At 51.3% G+C, this 25,985-nt stretch overlaps 1 protein-coding gene across 1 annotated transcript in view; it reads left to right on the forward strand.

Annotated features, from left to right (window-relative positions):
- ADCY5 (adenylate cyclase 5) overlaps positions 1-25,985 on the forward strand; it is a 139,371-nt gene that overhangs the window by 111,263 nt on the left and 2,123 nt on the right. Inside the window, exons 9-20 of the mRNA XM_037525432.2 lie at positions 3,331-3,353; positions 4,193-4,337; positions 5,466-5,563; positions 8,446-8,533; positions 11,901-12,017; positions 12,424-12,588; positions 15,518-15,693; positions 17,781-17,810; positions 18,902-19,034; positions 21,199-21,462; positions 22,508-22,712; positions 25,543-25,667. Of these exons, the coding sequence (XP_037381329.1) occupies positions 3,331-3,353; positions 4,193-4,337; positions 5,466-5,563; positions 8,446-8,533; positions 11,901-12,017; positions 12,424-12,588; positions 15,518-15,693; positions 17,781-17,810; positions 18,902-19,034; positions 21,199-21,462; positions 22,508-22,712; positions 25,543-25,667 (1,569 nt within the window). The remainder of the gene's footprint in view (positions 1-3,330; positions 3,354-4,192; positions 4,338-5,465; positions 5,564-8,445; positions 8,534-11,900; positions 12,018-12,423; positions 12,589-15,517; positions 15,694-17,780; positions 17,811-18,901; positions 19,035-21,198; positions 21,463-22,507; positions 22,713-25,542; positions 25,668-25,985) is intronic.

Consider the following 25,985-nt stretch of genomic DNA (forward strand, 5'->3'; position numbering starts at 1 on the left):
ATAAGTGAAACCTTCCTAGATTTTTCTTTTTCCTTCTGACTTATTTTACTGAGCATGATCCCTTCTAGCTCCATCCATGTTGCAAATAGCATGAATTTATCTTTTTTAATCACTGAGTAGTATTCCATTATGTATATATACCACATCTTCTTGATCCAGTCATCTGTTCTGGGGCATTTCCATATCTTAGCTATTGTAAATAGTACTGCGATAAACAGAAGGGTGCAGGTTTTCTTTCAAATGAATGTTTTTGTGTCCTTTGGGTAGATTCCTGGGTCATAGGGTAGCACCATTTTTAGTAATTTGAGAATCCTACACAGTTTTCCATATGGTTAACAGCCTTCTATTAACCTCCTGCAAACTCTGTACCCACACAAGCAGGCCAATCACAAGGTGGGGTGGGGAGGCACCAAGGAGAGGGGGAGTATTGAGAGCAGGATGCAGGAGGAAAGCTGGCAGGCAGGAGGAAGTGGGGGGCAGAGGGAGAGGAAGACAGGAGGCAAAAGGACAGAGTTGGTAAAGGGGGGGTTTGATCTGGAGCCCAGGAGAGTGGGGGGAGAAAGATGGGCAGGAAAGTGGGGGAGAGGAAGAAGGGCACTGCAGCGCATGGAAAAGGAGCCTGGTGGCACCTCACTTTCTCTAAAACCTTAGGGCAGGTTTTTTTCCTTTAGTGATGCTTGGTATAAGCTGAGTCTTCAGTTATTTCAGAGTCTCAGAGGAGGAGGCTCGGACTATAAGCCCTGGTTTGGCAACCAGATTAATCATCGTTAGGACAACAGACCTTGGTAGAATTAGCAGAAGCGCTGTCATTGGGGAAAGGACAGTCTCGAGAGAGAGGCCAGCTGCAGGGGCTCCTCCGCGGTGTTAATTGCTTCACCCAGTGGGGAGGAAGGGAATGCACTGGGGAGAATTGGTGGGCACTTCTGCAGGAGTAGAAGAGGAGAAGAGGCTCCCCATCCTGGCCAGGCAGCCATCCTGACGCCTGGCCCTGCCTGGCCCCCCAGAAGCACGTGCAGGCAGGGATGGGTGACCCCATTGGCTTGTGGAGCTGAACTTACCTGAAACCCTTGAGAAAGAAATGCAGGCGGCTTCCATTGAAGACAAGGTGCAGGGCTGAGAATTCGAGTAAGCGATGACTGAGAACTGTTAGAGAGGTACAACTATTAGAGAGGAAGTTAGCCATTTATTTCTTTTAATCTTGTTCCAGCTTTATTCAGCCCTGAACAGGTAATGGTGAACTGCACTGGTTTACATGTAGTCAGCAGTGTTGGGGGGTCACTAGTTTATTTATTAATATTGACAGTGGGAACTTACATGGGCTCCTCTCATCTGCCCAAGTCCAGGGAAGCTCTGGACTGCGGGTTAGACGTGCAAAAGGGAGCCTGGCACTTGAGTGTGGAGGAGCTGGTGCCACCGCCTCTGTTCTTGCTTCAGGTCTGAGCAGGAAGAATCGGGAACCAAACAGAACCAGAACAGAGCTGCTCCCCAGGAGTGCTGAGGCCCAAACCACAGGGACACATCTGAGGTGCTAGATGAGCTGGGATTAGTGAGCAGGAGGGGGAGCTAAGCTGAGCCCCACCTGTGTTCTTAGTGACCCTCTGTCATGCCTGTGGACCAAAGGCGTAACCAACATTGTCAGCTAGCCCCCCGCCTGCTGCGGAGCGCTGCGCGCCAAATGACACCCGGGCCCCTGACATCAGCCCCAGAGTGACCAGAGGAGGACTGGAGAAAGTCAGAGGGGTCATTAAAAATTGTTCAAGTTATTTTTGAGTTGTAGAGACCAGTATAGGCATAACACAGCTTGGCTGTTCTCAGTCCCCTAGTAAAATGGTCGCAGGCCCCTGTGATGGCCTCCTCTGGCCAGTGCCTTGCCAGTCCTGGAGAGCGCAGCCTGTTCCGGCCCTGTGCCGCCCACTCAGGCCTGCCCTCTGAGGCCCCTGGAGCCTGCGCAGGCTTCTCCCCCTCCACGCCCAGGGACACCAGCTCCTCCATTCTGGGCCTGGGGCCACGAAGTGGGCACGTCCTGCTGCCTAGGCAAGGGGATTCTCAGAGACTAGAAGGATCCTACTTGCCTGGACAGACAAGCGCTAGGCCATTCGGGCTGCAGGACAGCGTGGAGGGAGCTCAGAATCCACATTTGACACTTGAATGTGTCACTAGAGGTTGCCGAGACCCCTGGAAACCCTCTTTGGGAGGCTTAGAACAAAAACAGTATATCTTGGACAGGTAGACAGACACCAAACCTGTTTTAGCACTGGATCCTCTGGCTTGTGGAGAACAACACAAATCCCCCCACTTTGTGTTTCCTAAGTCTGTCCTCAGTGGGGGGAAAGAGAGGGTGTCCGCTGGGGTTTGGGTTCACCTGCTGACTGCCCTCCTGCCCAGCAGTGTGCTCCACACTGGGCCATGGAGATGAGAGGACATTCTCTGTCCTTGTCCTCACCACCTGAGCCTTACCTAGAATTGCTGGCTCAGTGCCCCCCAAGTCCACCCTCTTCTTCCTGCCACAGCTAATCAGACCCCAATATACATTAGTCCTTTTGTGGGCTTTATAGATTAACCCCAGGTAGGGCTGTGAGACAGTAACCAGTAGGGGCCTCCGCTCCCCTCCCTGTGTATGGGAACCTCAGGGCGGTAGGCAGATCTGTGGCGGGCGGCTCCTCCCTCCCGGGCCCCCAGCCACCTCTGACCTAACAAGAACATGTTGATTCTCAGATACCAGAAAAGCTATCGCAGGTAACCTAAGTTTAATTTTCTAAGTGCAAAGCTTGTGAGCGCCAGGAGGTTCCCCGTGTACTCCATGGGGGTGCAGGGTAAGTGTGCACAAGCATGGGCGCACACCTGTGGGGACTGGCCAGCTTCACAGTGTCTCTTATTTCTAGCCAAGTAAGTGGCACAATTGGGAGGGGACCTGCCCAGACCAGCATCCAGAAGCAAGATGAGGGGATATTTAGGGGACTATGACAAGAAATAGCATGTGGGCAGAGAAAGAGTTCAGACACATGGATTTTGCCTGTGAGTGGAATAAAATCACAGGCATCCCCAGGCAGAGGAGCCTGTCCCAGAGGAAGGAGGGAGGAAGGAAGGGAAGAAAGAGGAAAGGGAGGGACAGATAGACAGATGGATGGATGGACGGATGGAAGGAACAAAGGAAAAAGGCGCGAAGGCAGGAGGTCCGAATGACAATCCTCTTTCTGTCCAGGTTCCTTGGCGAACTACAGAGAGAAAATGAGCCACAGTCTCCCATAGTCTCCCCTCCCCTAGAAACCTTTGTTGTCAGTCCTCTCTGTTCTCATCTCCTCTCCTTCTCTCTCTATCCCTCTCTTTTAGGGCTTTGAAGACCCCAAGGACAAGTGAGTAATGTGCCCTTCTTTATTCCTGCTCCCTCAGCCTGGGGGTGTCTGCAAGTCTGCCTCATAGTTGGGCTCCAGAATCAGTGGGGAGGGGAATGGAGTCACTGCAGGTGGGAGAAGGCGGCAGAGGGGCTGGGCCCATTCCACAAACACAGTGTGTGCAAAGGCAGGCATGCTACACATGTGTGCACACACACACACACACAGGAGCGCAGCTCTCAGGAAACAGCCCTGAAGCACTGGTTGCCTGTGCCTGGACACATCCCAGTGTCCCGAGGGGCTGTCTCCCCCTTCCTCCTCCTCTGCCCAGTTCTCAGTTTCTGGGCTGCACCCTGGGAAATAGGGGTTTTAGTTTAGCACCCAAAGAGTCCTGCAGCCTGCTTCCCACATGGTCCTCAGCCTTGGTAAAGATACCAAGGGGTTCACAGCCCCTGTAGCAGATACCTTGCCCTAGCCCCATCTTCCAGGCCATGGCGCAGCTGGAGAATGAAGAGCAGAGACTGTTATAATCTGTTGGGCAAAAACCAACCAAAGCCTTGATAACATTCATATTCTTAGTATAGCATAAGGTATCAGTAGGGTCAGAAAAGCCTTCCTGTCAGTGAGGCCCTCCAGCAGTGGGTCTGAGGCTTGGTCCTTTTTCTCACCTGTGTGTCATTGTTAAGAGAGAGTCTGGTGCTTCTGGACCTCCTGGTCTCAGTGCCAGTTCCCCGGTCCTTTCTAGGACTAATCTTGGGGGGTTGCAGGGTCTCTCTGAGGATTGGGGTACAAGGGCAGAGTCACTCCTCTCCCAGTGGCCTTGATTAGCCGACTTGTGTCTGTGCCTCTTGCTCCCCCAGGAATGCCCAGGAAAGTGCAAACCCTGAGGATGAAGTGGATGAGTTTCTGGGGCGAGCCATTGACGCCAGGAGCATCGACAGGCTGCGGTCTGAGCATGTTCGCAAGTTCCTCCTGACCTTCAGGGAGCCTGACTTAGAGAAGAAGGTACAGCATCCTGGTTGGAAGGAGACCCTGGGCAGAACCAGGACCAGGGGCATGAAGACCCCTTTCTTGTTTCCTCAGTTTCTCTAGCTCTGATGCTGCACTACCCAGGAGATGGGGATTTTAGGGAGACTTTTTAAACCCTTTGTGTCTCAGTTTCCGTATCTGGAAAATGGGGACATTAAACATACCTTACTCACAGGGTCAGAGTGAGTATTAAGCACGTCCATACATGTAAAGCACATAAAAGTATCTGCCACATAGTAGGTATCCAGTGTTAGTTGCTGTTTGCGTTGTTATTGTTATGCTCTTGTTTCCATGGGCCACTCAGCTGCATTTGGCACACAAGGACCTTGGGGCTGGAGGGAGCAGTCAGGAGCTCTTGGTCTCATCTCTTAAACTGTGGCCGAGAAGCAAAAACTCAAACGTAGTTGGCAGCTTGCATGAGGCCAGCCAGCGAGGCAGTGACAGAGCTGGAACCAGGTGCTGGTGCAGGGTCTTGCGCCACAGGGTCTCCCTGGTGTTCCAGTAAAATCGGCTCATGTGCTCATGTCATTGTCAAGTGAGGCAAACCTAATTGGGAGGGTGAAAGTATGGGGAAGGAAGAGTGTGCCAGCAGTGAGTGGAACTGACGGGGCTGCGCTGACTCTGGGCCAGCGCAGCCTCTGTTTGTGCAGCTAGTCATGTCCTGGGGGATGCTGAGGCTGGAAGTCAGAACCTGTTGGTGAGCTCTGTGATGCAGGACAAGTTGCATGACCTTGCTGAGCCCCAACTCACTCAGGTCTAAGTAGAAACACCAGCGGTCCTACTTCCTGCAACACTCATGGGGGAGCGTGGTGCTGGCAGACCCCAGCCCACGTTCTAGCATGTTGATGGGGCTCAGTTACCTTAGCCGCAGTCATTATGAATTACTCACAGTGACCTGGTTGCAGAAACTTTGACCCTACCGTCCCTCTTTGAACATCCTCCCCACTGGCGCCACCTTGTGGTGGTTTGGAGGGGCTACTTGAAAACTAAGCACTGGTTCTGGGGTCTTCCCTGTCCTGGGAGTGGGCCCGCCCTGGGGGTTGGGCCTAGGACAGTCCTGCAGGCCGTTGGCTCCAGCCCTCTGACCCCAGCATATCCTCTTAGTACTCCAAGCAGGTGGATGACCGATTCGGTGCCTATGTGGCGTGTGCCTCGCTCGTATTCCTCTTCATCTGCTTTGTCCAGATCACCATCGTGCCCCAGTAAGTATCTCATCCCTCCTGGCTCCCGCTTCTGGCTTCAGGAGCTCCGGGGAGAAGGGAGGGCAGAGGTGGGGTCTGGGCAGCCTCATGGTTTGTAGCACTGGGAATCCAGCGTCCTGACACTCGGTGACAGGGAGGCTACATGGTTGTCTACATGGAAAACCTCTCTCTGGGAACCGACTAGCCCATGAGAGACTGTCTCACTGCTTATCCTCTCCTGCCATTTCAACCCACACCACTGTTGCCCACTGATTCACCCAAAGGGGTCACCTGGCATGTTGCTGCATGACCTTGGGTTCTTGTAAAAAATCAATACCTCTTCAAGAAATACAAGTTTTCTGCTACTCTGGCTATTTCAAAGAATGGATTTCAGGTTCTCAAAGGCTTTTCTCAAAGAGGCACTCCTTAACTCTTCTGAGAGCTGGTCATGTCACTGAGAGAGGCTTATGACTTCCAACAGGACCACTCTGAAGTGGGCATTCAGCCTTTGGAACTAACGTGTCTGTTCAATAGTCATTCTCAGTGGGGTCACATCTAAGGAAGATCTGTGGATGTATGTATATATACAATGTATGTATGCATTTTTTTACTTTTCATGATACACTATTTTAAACATATAAAAAAGCAACTATCCCCTGGATATAAAAATTGTCAATATATTGCAATATTTGTTCCATCTTTTTTTTTGAGTTTTTAAAGTAAATTTTTAGATGCAATGATATTTAGCCTCTGCAAAGCTCAATATACACCAGTTTTAAGGACATTTTCCTCCTTGGCCACACTACCTTATATACCAAACAAAAATAACACCAGTCATCTAATACCCACTCCATACTCAGATCCCCAAAATTGTCCCCCAGATGTCTTCTCCTCTTAATTTATCCATGGCCAAGATCCACTGTTTCCATTTGGTTGTCTGGTAAGTTTAACTTAATCCAGAAGAGTCCCTCACTCCAACACCCTCTAGTTTGCATTTTGAAATAATTGTACATTTACAGGAAAGTGCTACCGTTCCTATATATCCTTCATCCTGCTTCCCCTAATGTTGACAACTTACATAACTGAGGTATAAGTCAAAACCAGGCAGGTGACACTAGAATGAGACTATCAACTTATAGACCTTACTCCATTTTCATCATGAGTCTCCCCCCAAATGACGTTTTCTGTTCCAGGAACCTGTCCAGGAGCCCACATTGCACCCAGCTGTTGTATCACCTCAGTCCCCTCCAGTCTATAATGCTTCCTCAGCCTTTTCTAGTCCTACACAGCCTTGGCACTTTTGATGAGCACTGACCAAATGATCTGTAGAATGTTCGTTTAATGTCTTCTCATGATCAGGTTGAGGTTATGCAGTTTGGTACGAATCTCCCAGAAGGGAGTGGTGTTGTGTCTTTTAATTGACATTACTGAGGAGCTGGCCCTTGCTTTCGAATCTACTCTGACTCTCTCAAGCTATCATGGGTGATAATCAGCCAGCTCCACCCGACACGGCTATTGCCCGCTGCCCCCCGTCCCCTGCACTGAGGTTGTGCAAAGCCGGAGGGAGTGTGGGTCCTTATGGGCCTTGGATCTCATTTTCCTGCATGGAAATGGAGCTACAGGTGTCAATAAGCCACTTAGTCTCTCTGTCCCGTTGCAGCTCACAGCCCTCTTCGTTGAGCTGCCTCATCTTGCCTCCGCCACTTTTCTTTTCTGAACATGACTTGGGAGCTGCGTTATCACAGCTTTGTTCCCTCCTCTGGCCACAACTCCAACTTGTTAAGGCATTGATGGAGGTCATTCTCTAGCCTCCTCTCTCTGGGGAAGCCTTACAAGCTGCTTTAAAGGTCTTTCTTTTCCTCTGAAGAGAATTCTCTTCCCTCATTGTCTGTGTAAAGCAGCTAAGTGCTGGCTTCTGGGGAAGCCTGAACAAAGACTCCGTTGAAATGCCTCCCTAGAGGTGTTCACCTGCCTCTCAGTCCACAGGCCTTTAACCTGCTGCTAGTGTCTGGCATCTCCTGCTACTCTTGCTCCCTGAAAGGGAGAAGGGCTTTGCGTGACCTCCTGGTGATCCGGTGGTGTGTGCAGTACCTTGGCCAGACCCTGCCCGATCAGGGCGGGTGGGGGTTCTTGATGTAAAGTCTCTTGCAGTTCTTTTGTCTGAGGGTTCTGGCCCATGGTGGATGTTAAGATCACCTGTGATTTGCCTCTGAAAAGAGGGGCAGAGGTAGATCTTCTCTTATTGTTGTTGAGCTTGCCATGAACAGGGGAGCAGAAACTGAGTAGGACCTGTTGCGGGGCTTGGCGGTTTAGGATTCTGCCCTCTGAAGAACTCATCACTGATGGTTCTCAGAGTGGCTGGAGGGGCTGCCCACAGATGCACGTCCCTATATCAGGGCCGTTTATCAAACCAGCCTTCAGCCTTCATGGTTGTTTATCAATCCAGGAGTGACGACTTGAGGGGAATAACAGGCAGTTCTTCAGTGGGTCCTTCCAGGCTAAATGAAGCAAGTCCATGGACAGCTAAGAATTTGGCAGAACATTGAGCTGCTGTCACCTGGTTCTCCATTTGTCTCCCCTTGGCTGCTGCTCCCCCCGGAAGGTGGCAGGAAAGTGGGAAGCGTGGGAGCCAGACTGTTATGTGTATGGGGCAGGAGGTGACTGAATCGGTTCTTAAGCCTGTGTACGTCCTTCTCAGTGAGGCTGCGGTATAGGTGACTGGACAGTGGGTGCAGGAGAAATGAAGAAGCTTCCACCTCCTTCCCAGGGACTTTTAGCGCCCCAGGTCCTCTGGACCTGGAAAATGGGCCCTGGAAACCTGAGACCCGATAGCTCAGGAAGCTGCAGAGCCTCCACCTTCATCCGGGCCCATCCAGGACTCCCCACCTCCTCTCTTCTTTCAGCTCCATGTTCATGTTGAGTTTCTACCTGACCTGTTTCCTGCTGCTGACTTTGGTGGTGTTCGTGTCCGTGATCTACTCCTGTGTGAAGGTGAGTCTGGCGCACACCTGAGCCCCTCCCTTTCCAGCCCACTCATTGGGGCCCTGCTCAGCAGCCCAAGCATCACCCCTGGAATCAGAGGTGCTGAGTCACAACTCTTTTTTTTTTTTTCAAGATTTGTTTAAAAAGATTTGTTTATTTATAAAAACATACAAGAACTGGGGTCTAGGCCAGAGGTGTGGGGGTGAGAGGATTCACCAGACAGAGTGGGGAACAGAACAGGCAGACTGACTGAAATACACTGCTGAGGGGAGCAGCGGGCGAGGCAGGAGAGGTCTGCTGCGCCATGTGGGTCACCACCCTGGCGGTGAGGTAGATTTCCCTATTCATTGATAAAAGAACTGAGGCTCAGAGTTGCTAGTAATTACCCCAGGATCACCCCAGGATTGAAGTCAGGCCACAGTGGCAATAGCATGATAGCTCTGAGACTTAACCCCTACACCACCAGGGAGGCCCTGGGTCACAACTCTTAATTGGCATTTGCATGAACTAGACTGTTTCTGGCATAAGCTAAGAGTTTCTTAAACTTTTTGCCATCAGGTTTTATCACCTCCTTTCACCCCTTACACCATATCACAGGCATGGAACCAGGGCCCCAGGGTCACTGACATGCCTGGAGACTCACAAGAGACCAGGATCAAACCACCCCTACCCCCAGTCAGTAGTTGTGTCCCCACTTCTGTTTTCAATGCTATGTTGATTTGAATTAATCAGACTGGGAATGCACTGGTTGAAATGTATTTTTAAAAAATTGATTGTTTTTCTGAGCTCTGATTGAGAGCAGGCATTGAGCAATTGGTTTACACAAACACAAGTATCCTGCAGTAAAAATTCTTCCCAGAATTTTTTTTTTTTTTTTTTTTTTTTTGCTGCTGTGGTACAGCCCCTCCAGGAGACTGCCCCAGGTGAGGCGTTTTATCATCCACCCTAGGGTTAGTGGGGATTTAGGGCCAACATACGGATGAATGTTTTGATCACAGGAAGTGAGCCAGTCTTCTGGAGACTTCAAAACAGCAGCAATTTCTTAGTTCCTGCAGAGGTTTTTAAAGCCAAGAGCAGGTCTTTTTAAAGCGTGACAAGGGAAATTGGCTTATAGCAAGCCAGTGCATTAAGAGTCATTCATTAGATGTTACAGCCACATTCCAGGTTGAATTTTTCTAACAGCCTGCAGTTCTTCTCCTGGTCTCTGGGTGGCCCATGTGGAGCTCCACGTCCGGCAGTCACTAGGAAGTCCGTTGCCCCACCTGCCTAAATCAGTTAGTACACTAGGGATTGCAAAATGATGGCAGTTCTTCAGTTGCTGAATTGGGTGATCTAAACTGAAACGGTTTCAGCAACATGGCGGCGGGCACGGGTGGGGGGTGGTAGTGGGAGGTGTGGCGGGCCGGGCACCAAAATGGCAAAATTCTAAGCAGCCAAACATTAGAAACCATCTGTCATACCATTTCAGAGTAAGATCCTCATGCGAGTGCCAAAACACTTTTCCCAGCTGTGAAACCAAAAATTCCTTTAATGGGAAACAAGAACTTTCATTCTTATTAGCAACATAGTTCTTTAAAATGCAAATATTAACTAAAATTTCTATGAATTTTACAGCTTACAAAGCACTTTCAAATGTATCATTTCATTGTGGCTTCAAAACCATGCTGAGAGGTAGATTTCCCTATTCACTGATAAAAGAACTGAGGCTCAGAGTTGCTAGTAATTACCCCAGGATCACACAGCTAATAAGAGACTGAGCAGGAAATTTTAAGTGCTTTATTGAGATATAATTCATGTACCATAAAATCACCTTTATAAAGATGGATGAAATTGTAATTCAGTAGTTACTAGTATATCATAAAGCTGTGCAACTATCACCACTAATTCCAGAACATTGCCCTCAGCCCCAAAAGAAATTCCATAATTATTAGTCATTCCTCATTCCCCGTTCTTCACAGACCCAGGAAACCTCGGACCAACTTTCATTTTCTGTGAACTTGCCTGTTTTGGACATTTCATGTGAATGGAATCATATATGGCCTTTTGAAACTGGCTTTTTTCACTTAGCATAATATTTTCAAGGTTCAACCATCTTGTACCTTGTAATATACTTCGTTCTTTTTTAGAGCCAAAGAATTATCCATTGTATGGATGTGTTACATTTGGTTTATCGGTCAATTGATGACCATTTGGGTAGTATCCACTTTCTGGCTATTGTGAATAATGCTGCCTGTGAACATTTGTATACAAGTTTTTATGTGGATTTGTTTTCAGTCCTCGTGAGTATATGCCAAGGAGAATAATTGTTGGGTTATATGGTAACTCTGTGTTTAACCTTTTATGGAACTGCCACCTGTTTTCCAAAGCAACTACAGTATTTTAATTCCCACCAGCAGTGTAGGAAGATTCCAACTTCCCCACATCCTCACCAACACTTGTTATTATCTGACTTTTGATTATAGCCTTCAGAGAGGGGATGTGACTTGCTCAAGGTGACATAGGAAAAGCCACGCTTAGAACCCAGGCCTCCAGGTCCAGCACTTTTTCTGCCACCCTCTCTGCCCTCAGGGGTGGCCACAGGACCACTTGGCCTGTATGCACCACTGCAGCCTCCACAGGAGGTGTTGAGGTGGGCGCCGGGGCTCTGCTTCTCTGGTGGGCATCTTTTCTTTTAGTCTAGCTGTTGGGAGGTGAGGACATGATGAACAAGGCCAACTATATCAAATTTGGTGGAGTCAGATCATTTCTCCACCAAAACCATAGTGGGTCTTCAAATATACACACAGCATGTTTAGTTGAAGAAATAGAGAGGGTTAGGCAATGGAAATGGCAAATCCTTGAGAGTCCTGCTGAAAAAAACTCATTGAAAGTACGTATCCAGGGCCCTGCCCTCCTGCTCGCATGCTGGTCTGCCCCTTCTCACAAGCCCACTGCCTCCCTCAATAAATCGTCAGACCCACAGCTTCCTACTTCTTGCAGGAAGCCTTCTGATTGTCCCTGGGAAAGTTCTGGGCCCTGAGTGACTCCTTAATTGCTACCTACTGCCCCTCCATGACTGTAACTCCCAGTGGCCCAACTTTACTTCCCTGTTGGGGTCAAGATGCCTCTTCCCTTCTGTTCTGCCTCTCTCACCAATGAGCTCCCTGCTGCACTCCTGGCCAGCTGCATCGTTTCACTCTTGTTGGCCTAGAAGCAGCAGTGCAGTGGAGGAGGACAGAGTACTGTGCACCCGGAGGGACTTCGGCCAGACTCCAGGGAAGCAGGCAGGAGACAAGGGGAGAAGGGGAGGCCTGGTTCCTCCCAGCTCCTCTGTGGTTGTTTGTGATGTCCCCATTGAATTCTGTCATGTCTCTCTCCATCCTTTACCCTGGGACAGCTCTTCCCAGGCCCTCTGCAGACCCTCTCCAGGAAGATCGTGCGGTCCAAGATGAACAGCACCTTAGTCGGGGTGTTCACCATCATCCTGGTGTTCCTGTCGGCTTTTGTCAACATGGTGGGTGGCTGCACCTCCCGGCACCTTCTAAGCCCCTTTGGGTGAAGCCTAGGTTTACACTGGGAGGGCAATTCCCAGGCCTAGAGCTCCTCCTTCCCGGAAGTTCTCACTTGGATCCCACTGTCTGGGATCAGATTTGATGCAAAGCTTCTCACAGACTTAGTTCCCCACTCTCACAGCTCTGGAGGAGCCAGAGAGACTGGGGGAGGTCCCCAAGGGAAGTTTAGGAGCCCCGCCTTGGGCGTCTGGGCCGGCCTTCGCCATTCCTCAACCTCTGCCAGGCTCCTCTTTGTCCCTGGTCAGCGTCAGGCTGTGCCCGAGACAGTGTGTGGATGGGCAACCCTGTCTGTAGAGGTGGGCTGCCTGGCCTGGCCCCCAGGGGCTGACTCTTTTCCCTTCCCCCCAGTTCATGTGCAACTCCAAGGACCTGTTCGGCTGCCTGGCATACGAGCACAACATCAGCACCAGCCAGGTCAACGCGTGCCACGTGGTAGAGTCGGCTGTCAACTATAGCCTGGGTGATGAGCAGGGCTTCTGTGGCAGCTCCTGGCCCAACTGCAACTTTCCTGAGGTACTGGGGGGGCGGTGCTGGATGCAGATGGGGGCCCTCCTGCCCCACCCCCTCTCTGTCCTTGGAATAGTTGGGCCCTTCGGTTCACTTCTATTCCAGAGACCTCCATCCCCCAATCTCTCATTCTGATGTGCCAGATGCTGGTGAACAGAGCTGTCTTCTCAATGTAACAAGAACAGTAATAATAATAGCATGCCTATTGTTTAGATAGTCCTTTCCATGAGTCAGGCGCTATGCTGAATGCTTTACGTATAGTTACATGTTTAATCCCCATGATAACCTGATGACATAGATACTATTATTATTTCCTGTATACAGATGAAAGAGAGGTTAATTAACTTCCCAAGGTCACACAGCTAGTGAGTGACAGAGCAAGAGCTCCCACCCAGGTCATCTTGCTCCAGAGTTTGTGCCTTTAGCTTGAGGGCAGAACTCTTGTCTGGGTCCTCAGCTTCAGTAGCAGCCCCCACTCTGCCCCCAGAGAAGCTGCCTGAACTCCCCCCTCATGCTGGGGGGTGGATTGCTGCAGGGAAGCAAAGGGAAGTCAATCCCAAGCCAGTACTACCATGAAACCCACCCATTCAAAGCATCTAATTCAGTAGTTTGTGGTGTATTTACAAATGTGTGCAGCCATCCTTATAATTTAATTCTAGAACATTTTCATCACTCCAAAAGAAATCATGTACCTACGGTTATTAGGTTTAAAAAGAATGCATGCATTAAGCGCCTGTAGTATGTACGGGCTTCATACACCTCGCTGTGTTTTCTCAGGGAGCCGTGTGCCAGTGAGCCTCAGGTCCAGGCTCCCTGATTCTCCCACCCCAGCTCCTTGCCAAGGCTCACGTGAAACCTGGGAGATGGTGGCAGGTTTAATCCTTTTGTGGGGAGAGGCCAAGCATTCATCTAGTCCCGAAAAAGGTGCATGACTCACCATGAGGGATGGGAACCACAGTGCAGCCCCGTGCTGCCGCCCTCCCTTCCCAGGGTAGGTGCCTGGCTCCTCCGGGCAGCACATGGGCAAGGGAAGCTCAGCAAAGAGTAGGGGTTCCTGGGTGCTCACCTAGATGAGCACTCCCCCTCCACCTGTCCCAGGGCCCAGGCCAAGCTCTCCCCCTCCCTGGCTCCATGCTCCCCAACCCCTCCCACCCCCACCCCCCACCACCTCTGTTCCCTTTCACATCTGGCCCAGAGCCCACAGGAGCTGCTTCCAGAAAGCTGTTTGCCGAGAAATAGGCAGTTTTGGGATCACACTTGCCTCTGGTGGTTGCTCCAAGGGAGAAACTAGGAATGGGGGAGAGAAGAGCAGCAGCAAGGCCTGCTTCAGCCTCTCTTCTGTGGGAGCTGGTAGGTCCGCACCTGCAACCCTCACTAGCCCTGAGCCCAGGCCAGCTGACCCCACCTCACATGTGTTGTTTTTATCCAATAACTCCTCTCAGACCCCACGGCCCTAGGGGGACCTCAGGATTAAGCCTTGGCTTCCTGGTTTACTGGGCTCAGGGTCTGAATGCGAATCTGTTGGCTCTAGGAGCACCTTTCTTGTCCCTGAGGGCTGGTAGCTGGGGCTCTGGACGGGATTGTCTGGGTGTGCCCTGCCCGCTCCCTCCTCTGTCCATTCCTGGTGGTGACTTGAGTTTGTTCTCGCCTCCTTCCCGTCACCACGCCCTCTGCGGTCCCTCTCGGCCTTCAGGGGCCCAGGCAGAAGCTTCACTAGGAGCTACCCCACTGCCATGTAGCCTCCAGTTTGAGGCAGAGGCAATGAATAGTAAGAGTCCCAATGCTTGACTCAAATAATGACGCTGAATTTAAAAAAAAGAACAAAATAGCAGATGCTGGCATGTCTAGGATCAGTGCTGGGGGGCAGCAGAACAGAATGGGTCTGTGAGGTCCCTGCTTTTCCCCTCACTAGTTGGAGAAGGAAACTGAGACTCAGATGGAAGGGGCTTCCCTAAAGCAAGTCATACAGGGCCACAGTCCCTGGAAACTTCTGGGACACATGTACTCTGAACTTAGCAATTTTTCAGATTCAAGGTTACTTTATGTACCCAGTGGCTTCTGGGCAGCACCTGGTACTAAAACAGTCATATTTCTCCAGCAAAACGTATAAAGAATCATAGGAAGCAGGATAAAGATAATTAGCATCACATCAGATGGGTCAGGTTTTGCCACCAGATAAAGGTCCGTTCAGGTGTTGCCACCACATCACTTTTGAAAGCAGTTTTCAGAGCTTTAGATTTATTTTATTTTATTTTATTTTTTTTATACAATAGCTGGGGTACAGGCCAGAGGCAGGAGGGTGAGAGGATTCACCAGAGACAGAGCAGGGAGCAGAACAGGCAGATGGACCAAAAGCACTGCTGAGGGGAGCAGCAGACGTGACAGGAGAGGTCTGCTGCGCCATGTGGGTATCTCCCCAGCCAGCCTGGAATCAAACCCGTGCTGCAGAGGCTGCGGACAGCTTCACAGTGCTGCTCTCAACCCGCTGCACCATCAGGCAGGCCCCAGAGCTTTAGGTTTAAACTTGCCAATCAGGGGCTGGAGCCTGTGCTCCCCGCAGTTATTGAGGAGACCAGGCACTGTGCCAAATGACTGAATCTCTTGGTATTGTCACAGCGAGCACGAGATAGGCCGGTTCGCAGATGGGAATGCTGAGGCTGAGTCCATGGCCCAGATCACATAGTGCATGGTGAATGGGGGTCTGGGGGGAGCGCCCGTCTCCCTTAATCTGCACCTGGGGGCCCCACTACCGGTACTAGCCAGCCTGGGTCTGGACCTCCTGATTCCTAAGCACCCGTCATCACAAGTTTGCATCAGCAGAAGCGTCTCCAGAGGAGGCGTCACAGGAGACCAGCTCAGGCTGTGGGAGTGCTCGGGGAGGGTGGGGCGGCAGAGGGCAGGTCCACGGCACTGACGTCCGGCCCTCTCTCCACAGTACTTCACCTACAGCGTGCTGCTCAGCCTGCTGGCCTGCTCCGTGTTCCTGCAGATCAGCTGCATCGGGAAGCTGGTGCTCATGCTGGCCATCGAGCTCATCTACGTTCTCGTCGTCGAGGTGCCCGTGGTCACTCTCTTTGACAATGCTGACCTGCTGGTCACCGCCAACGCCATGTACGTGGCACCTTCCTCATGCCCCCGGCTAGTGCTGGGGCACAGCAGACAGGCGACAGAGCAGGAGGCTGGGGTCCTGGGCTGCGGGGGACTTGCGAGGAGTGTCTGTGGCTGCCCAGCTCTGACCATCTAGGCAGGGGCCAGAGTGTCTTATTTCTTTTCCTTCTTCCCTTCCCCAGCGGAGGGCAGCCCGGATCCACCTCCACTTTCCCACTCACTCCTGACCTCGGGCCTCAGTGTGTTTTTCCTCACTTGTGCAGGCCACTGATGAGCTGTTTCCACTGAACTTAACTGCCTGTGGCACTCAGACCCCAAGCATCGAGGCTCAACAGAGCTGAGTCACAGTGTCTGTGGAAGCAGTGGAAACAGCCTCGGTTATTCAAGACTCGGGCTTGGCCTTGGCCTAGGCATTCAGACATACATAATCCCTTCTCATCCTCTTAGCAACCCAGCAAAGTGGGCAGGATTGCCAAGGAAGGTTGGGGGGGCGGGGCGAGGGGAATCATGCACTGCCCAGAGGCTTTGGCTGTGATGGTGAGTAGTTGCGTCTCACACCCAGGAGGTGGTGGGCCTGGGGTTGTGTGCCAGGCTAGGTGACTAGGACATCAGCCTGGTCCTCTAGTGACAGATGTCAGATGTCCAAAGGAGGAGGTGGCTTTGTGTGGTTTTGGGTCAAATTGAGCCCCAGACACACATTTGGTCATTTTCCTGAACCTCGTTTTTTTCACAGTAAAATAATAGTCATGCCCATTTTACAGGAGTAAAATGTATATAAATTACCTAATGTGCAGTACCGGTTTTCCCTTTCACCACCCCCCTAGATACGCATGCACACACACACACACACACACACACACCAGAAAAGGCAGAAAAGTGTGTTCTAGTAGGTGTCCCTGAGAAAGTGCAGCTAACTGCTTCCTCCGCGGCGAGGAAGGAATCCACCATCTACCAATTCATGCACAATCATTTGAGGTCCTGCTGTCTCGTAGGCACTGAGCTGGACAGTGGAGGTACAGGCGGATGACACAGGCAGTGTCGGAGTATCAGAAATGTTACTTTTTGTGAAGGGAGTGTCAGCTGAGAATAGAAGGCTCTAAGTCAGCTTCCCAGAGGACCCTCTCGGCAACTGAGCGGGGCTGTGGGCGGATGTCAGGGAGGCTGTGGCATCAGGAGCAGTGCAGGATGGGGAGAAGGGCCAGGAGGGCCAGGAGGGCCAGGCCTTTGCCAGCCATGGATCAGGGCTAAAGCGGGGAGCTTTCTTGTCCACTGTAACCCCAGCCCACCTCTCCTCTCCTCCTGCTGAAGTAGCAGCAGAGGATCGAGGGCATTTCTGGGCTGGGAGACCCTGAGCCGGCTGTAGGGGAGCACCATCCAATAGGTAAATAATTCAGCCCACATATGTCATTTAAAACATTCAAGTAGCTATTTTGAAAAGGCCAACCTACAATTATTTTAATGACATTTTCATTTAACCAACATATCCAAAATATTTTAATGTCAGTTACAATGAAATAGTTTACACTTTCCCACACTCATTCTGTATAATGGTATATATTTTACTTCCAGGACATTTTAACCCGCTGTAGCCACACTTTGAGGCTCAGTCGCCACATGTGTTTCGTGGCTACCATGCCGGATAGTGAGGTGCACTGCTCCTCTTCCCATGCCAGCAGGGGCTGGGGCAGGAGAGGTGGGCAGGCGCTGCCCAGGTGGGCATACAGGGGGTGCCCAAGGGTCCCAGGTAAGGGCTGGGTGATTTGAGGTCATGGAGATAAGATGCCAGTTGGGGCTGGGCTTCTGCCCCTCCTGTGGATGTCCTTTCTCAGCTAGGGACCATGGGTGCAGTAGCAAGGGACCCAGACACAGAGGGTGCTGGGGGTGGGGGGCCAGGGGGAAACAGGAGTGAGGGCAGCAGAGCTGCGTTGTGCAGGGGTGCGGAGCAGGGTGTGGGGGAGGCAGAGCAGAGCCGATGGGAGAGTAGGGAGGAGGGAGGAGAGCAGGGCATGGGGGTGACTGCAGAGCAGGCATGGAGGCTATAAATATGCAGAAGAGCGGCCCTGAACACCTTCCCCAACTTTTGTTCACAGAGACTTCAACAACAACGGGACCTCCCAGTGGTGAGTTAATGCTCTTTCTCCAAGTTCCCTGCCCTTGGCACTGAGCAGCCAGAGGCCAACAGCCCAGGGCTGAGCAGAGAAGGCAGCAGTGCCCAGGTGGGAGGGGGCCTTTGTGGCAAGGTGGGCGGTGAAGGAGGCAGCCTGAGAGGGCGAGGTACCCTTCCTGGGTACCAAAGATTCCTCTTTGGGTAGATGCCTTCTTTCCTTTTGTGATCCCCGCGGCTCCATGAGCTACAGACTCAGCAACCAGAGTCATCAAGACCTGCAGGTCATTCCACAAGCCTCATCTGAAAGCACTTAGCCTCAAGTTCTTCCCCAGAGCATGCATGAGACGCAGGCAAGGGAGAACAGGAAACAGTTGCCCCTGCTCCTCGAGGGGTGGGGCAGAGACGAGGCCTGCAAAGATTGTAGGGGCTACTTCTAAGCAGGAAGCCTGCAGCGTTCAAGGCTTGGGCTCACTGCTGGCACAGAAAGCAGGATTTGCAATAGCTGCTGACATTAGGGCATTTGTTAATAATGTTATCAGATTTATAATTAGACAATAGTGGCCACCCACTATTGGAGTGCTACCCTTTGTCAAGTACTTTGGTAAACATCTTATATACAGTCTCTTTGACTTTTACCATACTCTTGACACGTGGGTATTGTTATCCCATTTTACAGATAATGAAACTAAGGCTCAGAGAGGTTGAGACTTGCCCAAGGTTGCCCAGAGACGGTCAGTACAGCCTGCCCGGCTCCCTGCTACTGCACCCACAGCCCCTGACTTGTCCAGGGACAAAGACCTGGGATGTCTATACTGCCTTGTAGAAGGGCTGACTTCATCCCTTGAGGTGACCAGAGGAGAACCCCCCAGTGATGGAGGAATAAGGCCTCAGCAGAGGAGTAATGGCGGCTGAGCTGCAGGTGTGAGCAGAGGCTGAGAGGGGGCTGCCAGCTGGGAAGGCTTCCTGGAAGAGAATGCCTTTTCTCAGGCAAAGTTTGAGCAGAAGGGTGAGGAGGAGGGGGAGCGGTAGCACGAGGAAGTTAAAAGGACTGAGGGAGTTTGAGAGGTTCCACAAGGTACCAGGGCATCTACTGCCCTCTTGCAGTCCCGAGCATGCGACCAAGGTGGCGCTGAAGGTGGTGACACCCATCATCATCTCGGTGTTCGTGCTGGCCCTGTACCTGCATGCCCAGCAAGTGGAGTCCACCGCCCGCCTCGACTTCCTCTGGAAACTGCAGGTGGGTGACCCTGGCGCTGAAGCGGGTGTCTCAGGCCTCGGGCATTGAGCATGAGAAAGTGCTTCTCCTGGACTGGACATGGCCTTAGTCCTGTACTGACCAGATGTCAGGCTCAGGCCTCAACCCATGCCCTGTATCCCAGGAGGTCTGCTCCCTGTTCCCTGGGGCTAAGAGCCAAAACGCAGGCACTTTCCCCAGATGAACGCGCCTCGACAGTGCTTGGGCTTCGGTGGACCCAGGAGATGTGCCCTCAGGTCAAATCCTGCCTGAGCACTACTGTGCACCTCCAGAGGCAAGGACAGAGGGAGGCATGAACAGGCCTAGCTTGGTGGGGTGGGAGGGGGCCGTGGGGAGCTGGGAGTCAGGAGGTCTTCCTGGCACTGTGCTCTGAAGCCTGATCTTGTCCCCCTGGAGAACAGGATACAGAGGGTCTCTGGGTGCTGGCAGAAGCCCTGGGCTGCCTCAGAATGTCCAGGAGAGGGCGCCCAAGGGCACATATTTAGAAAGCCTGATGTTCCAGGTGGGCAACCTCAGACCTGTTACTGCAGCCAGGGGCCTTGCAGGGCCCCTTAGCCAGCCCTCTCTGCCTTCCCTGGCTGGCCCTATCTCTACACCACTTCTCAGGCTCATCCGCAATGTGCGTAGACCACCTCCAGCACCAGTTTCAATTCTGTTGAGGCTAAAGCCTCCAGAGGCAGGAGGCCCTGGATTTGTTTGGATGCTAGTGTAGATGGGGGCATCTGGTTGCCCCTGCTTTGGGTGTGTAGATGAAATTCAGCTGAGATCCCCACTGATGTCTGCATGTTTTCTATGCAGAATGCCCGCCTAAGCTGGGAGGGAGCTAGTTCTTCAGTATGAGGCCATATCTTCTCTGAGAGCTGCCGTCAGCCTCCTACTGCTCTCCTGTGCCCCACTCCTTTGGGGAAACTTCCAGGAGGTCCCAGCTCTCTCCTAAAAGCTGACCAGGCTGCAGGGATCTGGAGCCAGTGTCCTTCTATTTCTCTACTCATACACTCCCCACCTCCTCCATGCAGCGCAGGAAGCCCCTCCCAAGATGGCTGCCGCTGTGTGTCACAGAGGCCTCAAGGGCTGGAAGCAAGGGAAGCACAAACCTGCCGCTACCACTCTTTTTGTGACTGCACTTTACTCCCGTGTTGTGTTTTCCCCAAGCCCCAGAGTGCACAGGGTAGACTATGCCCACACAGGCTGAGCAGAGGGACCCTGCCAGCTTCCAAAAAGCCCACCCGCCAGGAGAGCCAGGCCCCGGGAAGTAGTCCTGGCCCTTTGGGAGATTCTAGTTGCAACCAAATGGATGAAATGGATGTTCACATTTAGTTAGAGAAAAAAACCCAAGCCGGCCAGCTAGATCTTTTAAATGGCCCTAATGAGCCTGCCTGCCAACACAGCCACTCCCAGCTAGAGGGGCCACTCTGTTTGGCATCAAGGGGGAGGAAGTCATCACCCTCAGCCTTGTAACCCCTGCATCCCATCAACACTCTGGTCAGATGGCCCCTTGCCACACTTTGATACGTGACCACTTCTGTGTTTCGCCTGTGGGCTGCGATTGGCCTCTTGACCAATTGTTCAGACCCAGGACTCAAACCAGGGGAGAAAGTCAAGGATGATGTCCCATTGGCATCAGGGACACCTGCACCCCCTGGCCCCACCTGACTGCATCTGGCCCTGGAGCTCCCTGCTCTCATGGGAACCTGGGATACTGGGCAGGGCTTCTGGCCATTTCCTTGTGAGGTCAGTCTGTTAAAGTGGTATTTATCAAACTGCTTTTCCTCTTACATTTCCGGATCTAAAGAGAAAAATGGAAAGTTGAAGAGCATGTCAGTAGCTGGCAGGCCATTTTGGGGGTACTGTTTGGATGATCCCTTTCACTTAATTTAATACTAGTCAGTCTCTCCTCTGGGGCCTGTTTTCCCTCCTTCGAGAAAGTAACCCTCATATGCATCACTTTCCAAAAGGCAGGGAGGGGAGAGTTAGACACTTACAAATCCCTTTTCTGATGGCAAGTCAGATATGTTCTTCATAGGAAACCTGGCATGAGACGGTACTCCCTGAGGCCTTGGGCACACATGGGTACTTGGGCAGTTTGTGTTGTCTTTTTCTAAGTAGCTTGTCGCTTGTCCCTTTCTCACTGGGTGCTCTGTGCCAGGCCACGGAGGAGAAGGAGGAGATGGAGGAGCTGCAGGCCTACAACCGGCGGCTGCTGCACAACATCCTGCCCAAGGACGTGGCGGCCCACTTCCTGGCCCGTGAGCGGCGCAACGACGAGCTTTACTATCAGTCGTGCGAGTGCGTGGCCGTCATGTTCGCCTCCATCGCCAACTTCTCTGAGTTCTATGTGGAGCTGGAGGCCAACAACGAGGGCGTGGAGTGCCTGCGGCTGCTCAACGAGATCATCGCCGACTTTGACGAGGTGCGGCTGGACCCCCAAATGGGAAGGTCGTGAAGGACCTCACTTTCAGATACAAATGCTGATGCCGGGGCCCTATGTGTGACCCAGCCACTGTTCTGGGCCTCCTGACTACATTTCCTCCCCTACACCTCATCTTGCTGCAGATAAGGAAACAGTCATAAACTACATGCCTAAGGTCACTGCTAGTAAGTGGTGAAGCTGCGGTTTCAGACCAAGCTGCCTGTCGGCTCACTCACCAACCGCCCCCACCCCCCATCATTCCTCTTGTGCCACAGAGGGTAGGACAGGCCCCTAGGCTGGGACAGCCCCGTGTCAGTGCCCAGGACATTGGGACAGTCAAGGAAGAAGTAGCTCCCGGAAGAAGGGAGGAGGCAGGACAAAGACGCAAGGTGCTGAACAGCAAGTAGAGGCAAAAACAAAGACATTTTTCCTCGTTTGTTTATCAAACCCTTGTCGAGCACCTACTGTGCCAGGGGCTAGAGACATGGTGCTCAATGGGGAAGTCTGGATCCTGGGAGCTCACTGGGTAGAGTGTGAGGGGGCAGCCCTGGTGGGAATATGTGGAGCACAGGGTGGAGGGTGGAGAGGGATGATGGGCTGGCAGTGTTTGAACAGTCCATGAGACTCCCAGGTAGTGGGGTGGCTGGCGTTGGCTACAATGGTGTGGCAGGCTTCCAGCAGGTCCTGGAGATAGAAAGGTGTCCCACTGGACAAAGATGAGGAATTTTCCCTGGGTGGGATGGGAACTTGAGCCAGCAAAGGGGAAGATGGCCACCAGGCTCTATTGGGGGCCAAAGACTCAGAAGGAACAGGTGACCTGCCCCCAGGGGCTCTTGCTGTGGGGTGGACATAACAGTCACTATACGCTAGTGGGCACCGGAAGAGACCTAGCTCTGTCGGGGAGCACTGAGGCTTCACACGGAGTTGATGGTGGAGATGGTCTTCCTGTGTTAAGTGGGTAGACATCTGGGGACACCCCATCACACTGCCCTGTTGACCTGGGTGCCCCGGACTTAGGGGTGACCAGGTTTGGCTTCTTCTCCAGATCATCAGCGAGGATCGGTTTAGGCAGCTGGAAAAGATCAAGACCATTGGCAGCACCTACATGGCTGCCTCAGGCCTCAACGACTCCACCTATGACAAGGTGGGCAAGACCCACATCAAAGCTCTGGCCGACTTTGCCATGAAGCTGATGGACCAAATGAAGTACATCAACGAGCACTCCTTCAACAACTTCCAGATGAAGATTGGTGAGTCGGGCCCTGGGGAGCACCAAGGGCTGGTAGGGGCTTGCACCTGGGCCCCGTCCAAGCACAGGTTGATGCTATAGGTGTTCCTGCCCCCGGGGCTGGGGGTGGGTACCCAGAACTCAGAGCAGAACCGGCCAAGGTCTGTAGGTGCCTCCTCTGTGCTTTGGCCTGCATGGCAACACAGACAGGATGCTCTCCTCTGGTTTCCCACCTTGCCCACTCGTTGGGAAGTTCTGGTTGGAACAGGCTGCACCTGCCCAAAAGGCTGCATGGGAAATGCTGTGGGCCAGGGCATAGGGCCTTGCGGTAGCTGCCTCCCGAGTAGACAGTCCCATTTATTTCAAGTAACACTAACTCAGCAGCAGCGTTTTATTTAAAAGTGTTCCAAATTGGTTCAGTAAAAATAAAAAGTGGTAAAATGAAATAGATGTTTTAAAACCAATATATTTAAACATGATACAAGTCATTATATTTGCAAATTTATAAAAATCCTGGACATATATTCTATAAAAATTGACAACAATGATTTCAACTTTTTTTTAAAAAATAGAATAATCTTAAAATACAAAATGGGTTTGGTGAGGTTATTATTGAGTTTCAAGTGACTTCTCTCTTGGGTTTGGGGGTGTGTGTGTGTGTGTACACAAAATCTAGGTGCTGTGAAACCCTTTTTAATCTTCACAAAAGTGATAAGCTGAGCGCATGTATCTTCCTTTATCGAATGCCTGGGCCGTGTCTGGATGACTTTGAAGATGCTGTAGTGACCCAAGGTGGGCTGCTGCAGAACAGAGTATGGCAGAGGCCATGGGTCAGCTTCAAAATCATCTGGCTGTACTCTACTCATTAAGAAAACCTTTGAACCAAAAACCTATCTATATTTTTCCCTTTTTTGTTTTTAATTCTGTAGTTGCACTATCCCAACTTTCAATTTGAACAAGTTTTAACTCTACAGAACAGTTGAAAGTATAACATGATGAAACCCATGTACAGTTTTTATAAATTTGCAAATGTGCAGAGGGCTAGACACCCTCCCGTGTCTACAAATGATTTTCAAATTACAATGTTGAATTCGTTGCCCCATAAAGTTCAAGGTGTTTCTGCAGTTTGTTCTGGCATTAGCGTGTATGATGGAGGTGGTCCAGGCCCACAGAGTGAGAGTTGCGTTTCCAGTAGAAACTTTGTGAGTGTTGCTCTTCCCCCTCCTGAGGATTGTGGAGGTGAAGAAAGCTTTCTGAAAGAGCAGATCTTTGTTCTATTCAAGATTTTAATGCATTATCAACTCCCTGGGTAGGTCTCAAGCTATAAATGATTCAGATTTCAAATTTAAAAAAAAAAAAGAACCATAATTCACCAACAAAAATACTGGTGTTTCAATTCTCAAAATTAGCACATTAAACCAAAATATTGGATTACTAAAAATCAATATTATGATCATTAATGTCCTCGGGAGACATTTTGTTCCAGCCTGAGTGTCAGGAATTGGGCTTTCCCTGAACAAGCTGGCTTCTTTCAGCCTGCGGCCCAGGCTGAAACTGGGACTGGACTGGTTTTTCATTTTGCGTGGACCGCTGGTGAGCCTAGACCAGCCCGTTGGGGGTCTGTTTTCAGGAATGGGCAGCCTAGAATATATGCTAACTTCACTCTTGGTTTCATGTGATGTCATTCTTGCTTTCCTTTTACACCATCTTTTTCACCTACATTGATTTTTATTTTTCCTGTTACGTTTTTGTAAGCTGCCTTCACTCTTTTGCTAGGCCAGGCCTGGGGATTTAGGGGTGGGGGTGGTCTATGAAGAGATAGATAAGTGGTTGGGCAGGCAGTGTGGAGCCTTGTGTGGACTCCTACAGACTCAGGAACATCTTCATCGTGGAGTTGGATTTTGGTGAGTGACTGGACAGCCAGCTTGGGACTAGCATGTGGGGTAAAAAGCTCCATATGGCTTGATAGGACCAAAGAGGAGGACCGTGGAGGGAAGAGTTTTGGAGACTGGTGAAATTTCTGACTGAGTGACCCAAGAGACCAGTTCAGGAGCTTCTGCTGTGTTTGTACTGCTGCCGCTCACATCCAAGGAACAGTTAAGCAGCAACGAGGCTTCACAAGGAACAGTGTGAGCAAGAGAGTTTATGTAATAGGAGGAAGCATCCGGGGACTTGGAGAGACGGGTCAGGTCTAGAGAATTCAATTGAGTCAGATGTATCAGGGAAGGACTTCACCTGGAGAGGAAAGTGGACACTTCAGATGCACAACCACTACAACAAAAGCCAGAGGCAGGTTGCTCAGTGTTGCTTTGGGCAAAATTGGGAAGGTGGGCATATTAGGGCAGAGGGGCGAGGATCAAGATAGAGAGCCCTTGTGTTCATGCCTCTCAGATTGTCTCTGTGGCATCCCTGCCCAAGGGCAGAGGCTGGAAAGGAAGAGGACTTGGAGAGAGGAGAGGTCAGGGCAGTGAGGTGGGTTAGGAACTAGGTTCTAAGAATGAGAATGGTGGGTCCCTGAAAGAAACAGGATAGGAAAACTGCAATTCTGCTATGTTGAATCTGAATTGTTGGTGAAAACGTAAATGCCATCAGAAGAGGCCATTAAGGAATTGGAGATGCAACAGATCACTGGTAACCTTGAAGAGGGCGATCCTGGTGATAGACTTGAAAGAGCTGGGTAGTGACAGGAAAGGAGGAAAAATAAAAACATCCACAGGAGTAGTGGATTCTCTGAGTTAGTATTTGATGGAAGCAGAGAAATGAGAGCTGCTGGGTTAAGCACAACCTCAGGAACGATAGCAAGGGCAAGCAGGACAAGCATTGATGAGCATGCTCACTTCTATCCCCTGCAGGACTCAATATTGGCCCCGTGGTGGCTGGGGTGATAGGGGCTCGCAAGCCTCAGTACGACATCTGGGGCAATACAGTGAATGTGGCCAGCCGCATGGACAGCACTGGTGTGCCCGATCGTATCCAGGTGAGTGCAGGAGTGGCCATCACCCACCTCACACATGCCAGGGGCCTCTGTTTGATACTAAGTGATATAGGGGGAAAACCACCCATAGCTCCTGGTCAAAATTTCTGCCACCAAATTTGAGGGTGATGGGGTAATCAGTGCTAATCTGGAAAGTTTAGAGAATGGGTTATGATTCAGGCTCTCAGTACCTTGGACAGATCTTCAGGCCTGTACAAAGCCCTCTGCTGGCTACAGAAGGAACTGGGGGCTTAGGAGTTTGGGAATGACAAGGGAGGGCAACCACTCCAGCCAAAAGATGAATGCTGATGGGGAACCTCA

The sequence above is a fragment of the Talpa occidentalis genome, unplaced genomic scaffold, assembly GCF_014898055.3.
Source record: "Talpa occidentalis isolate TD23 unplaced genomic scaffold, MPIMG_talOcc4v2.1 talOcc4.4, whole genome shotgun sequence".
Lineage (NCBI taxonomy): Eukaryota > Metazoa > Chordata > Mammalia > Eulipotyphla > Talpidae > Talpa > Talpa occidentalis.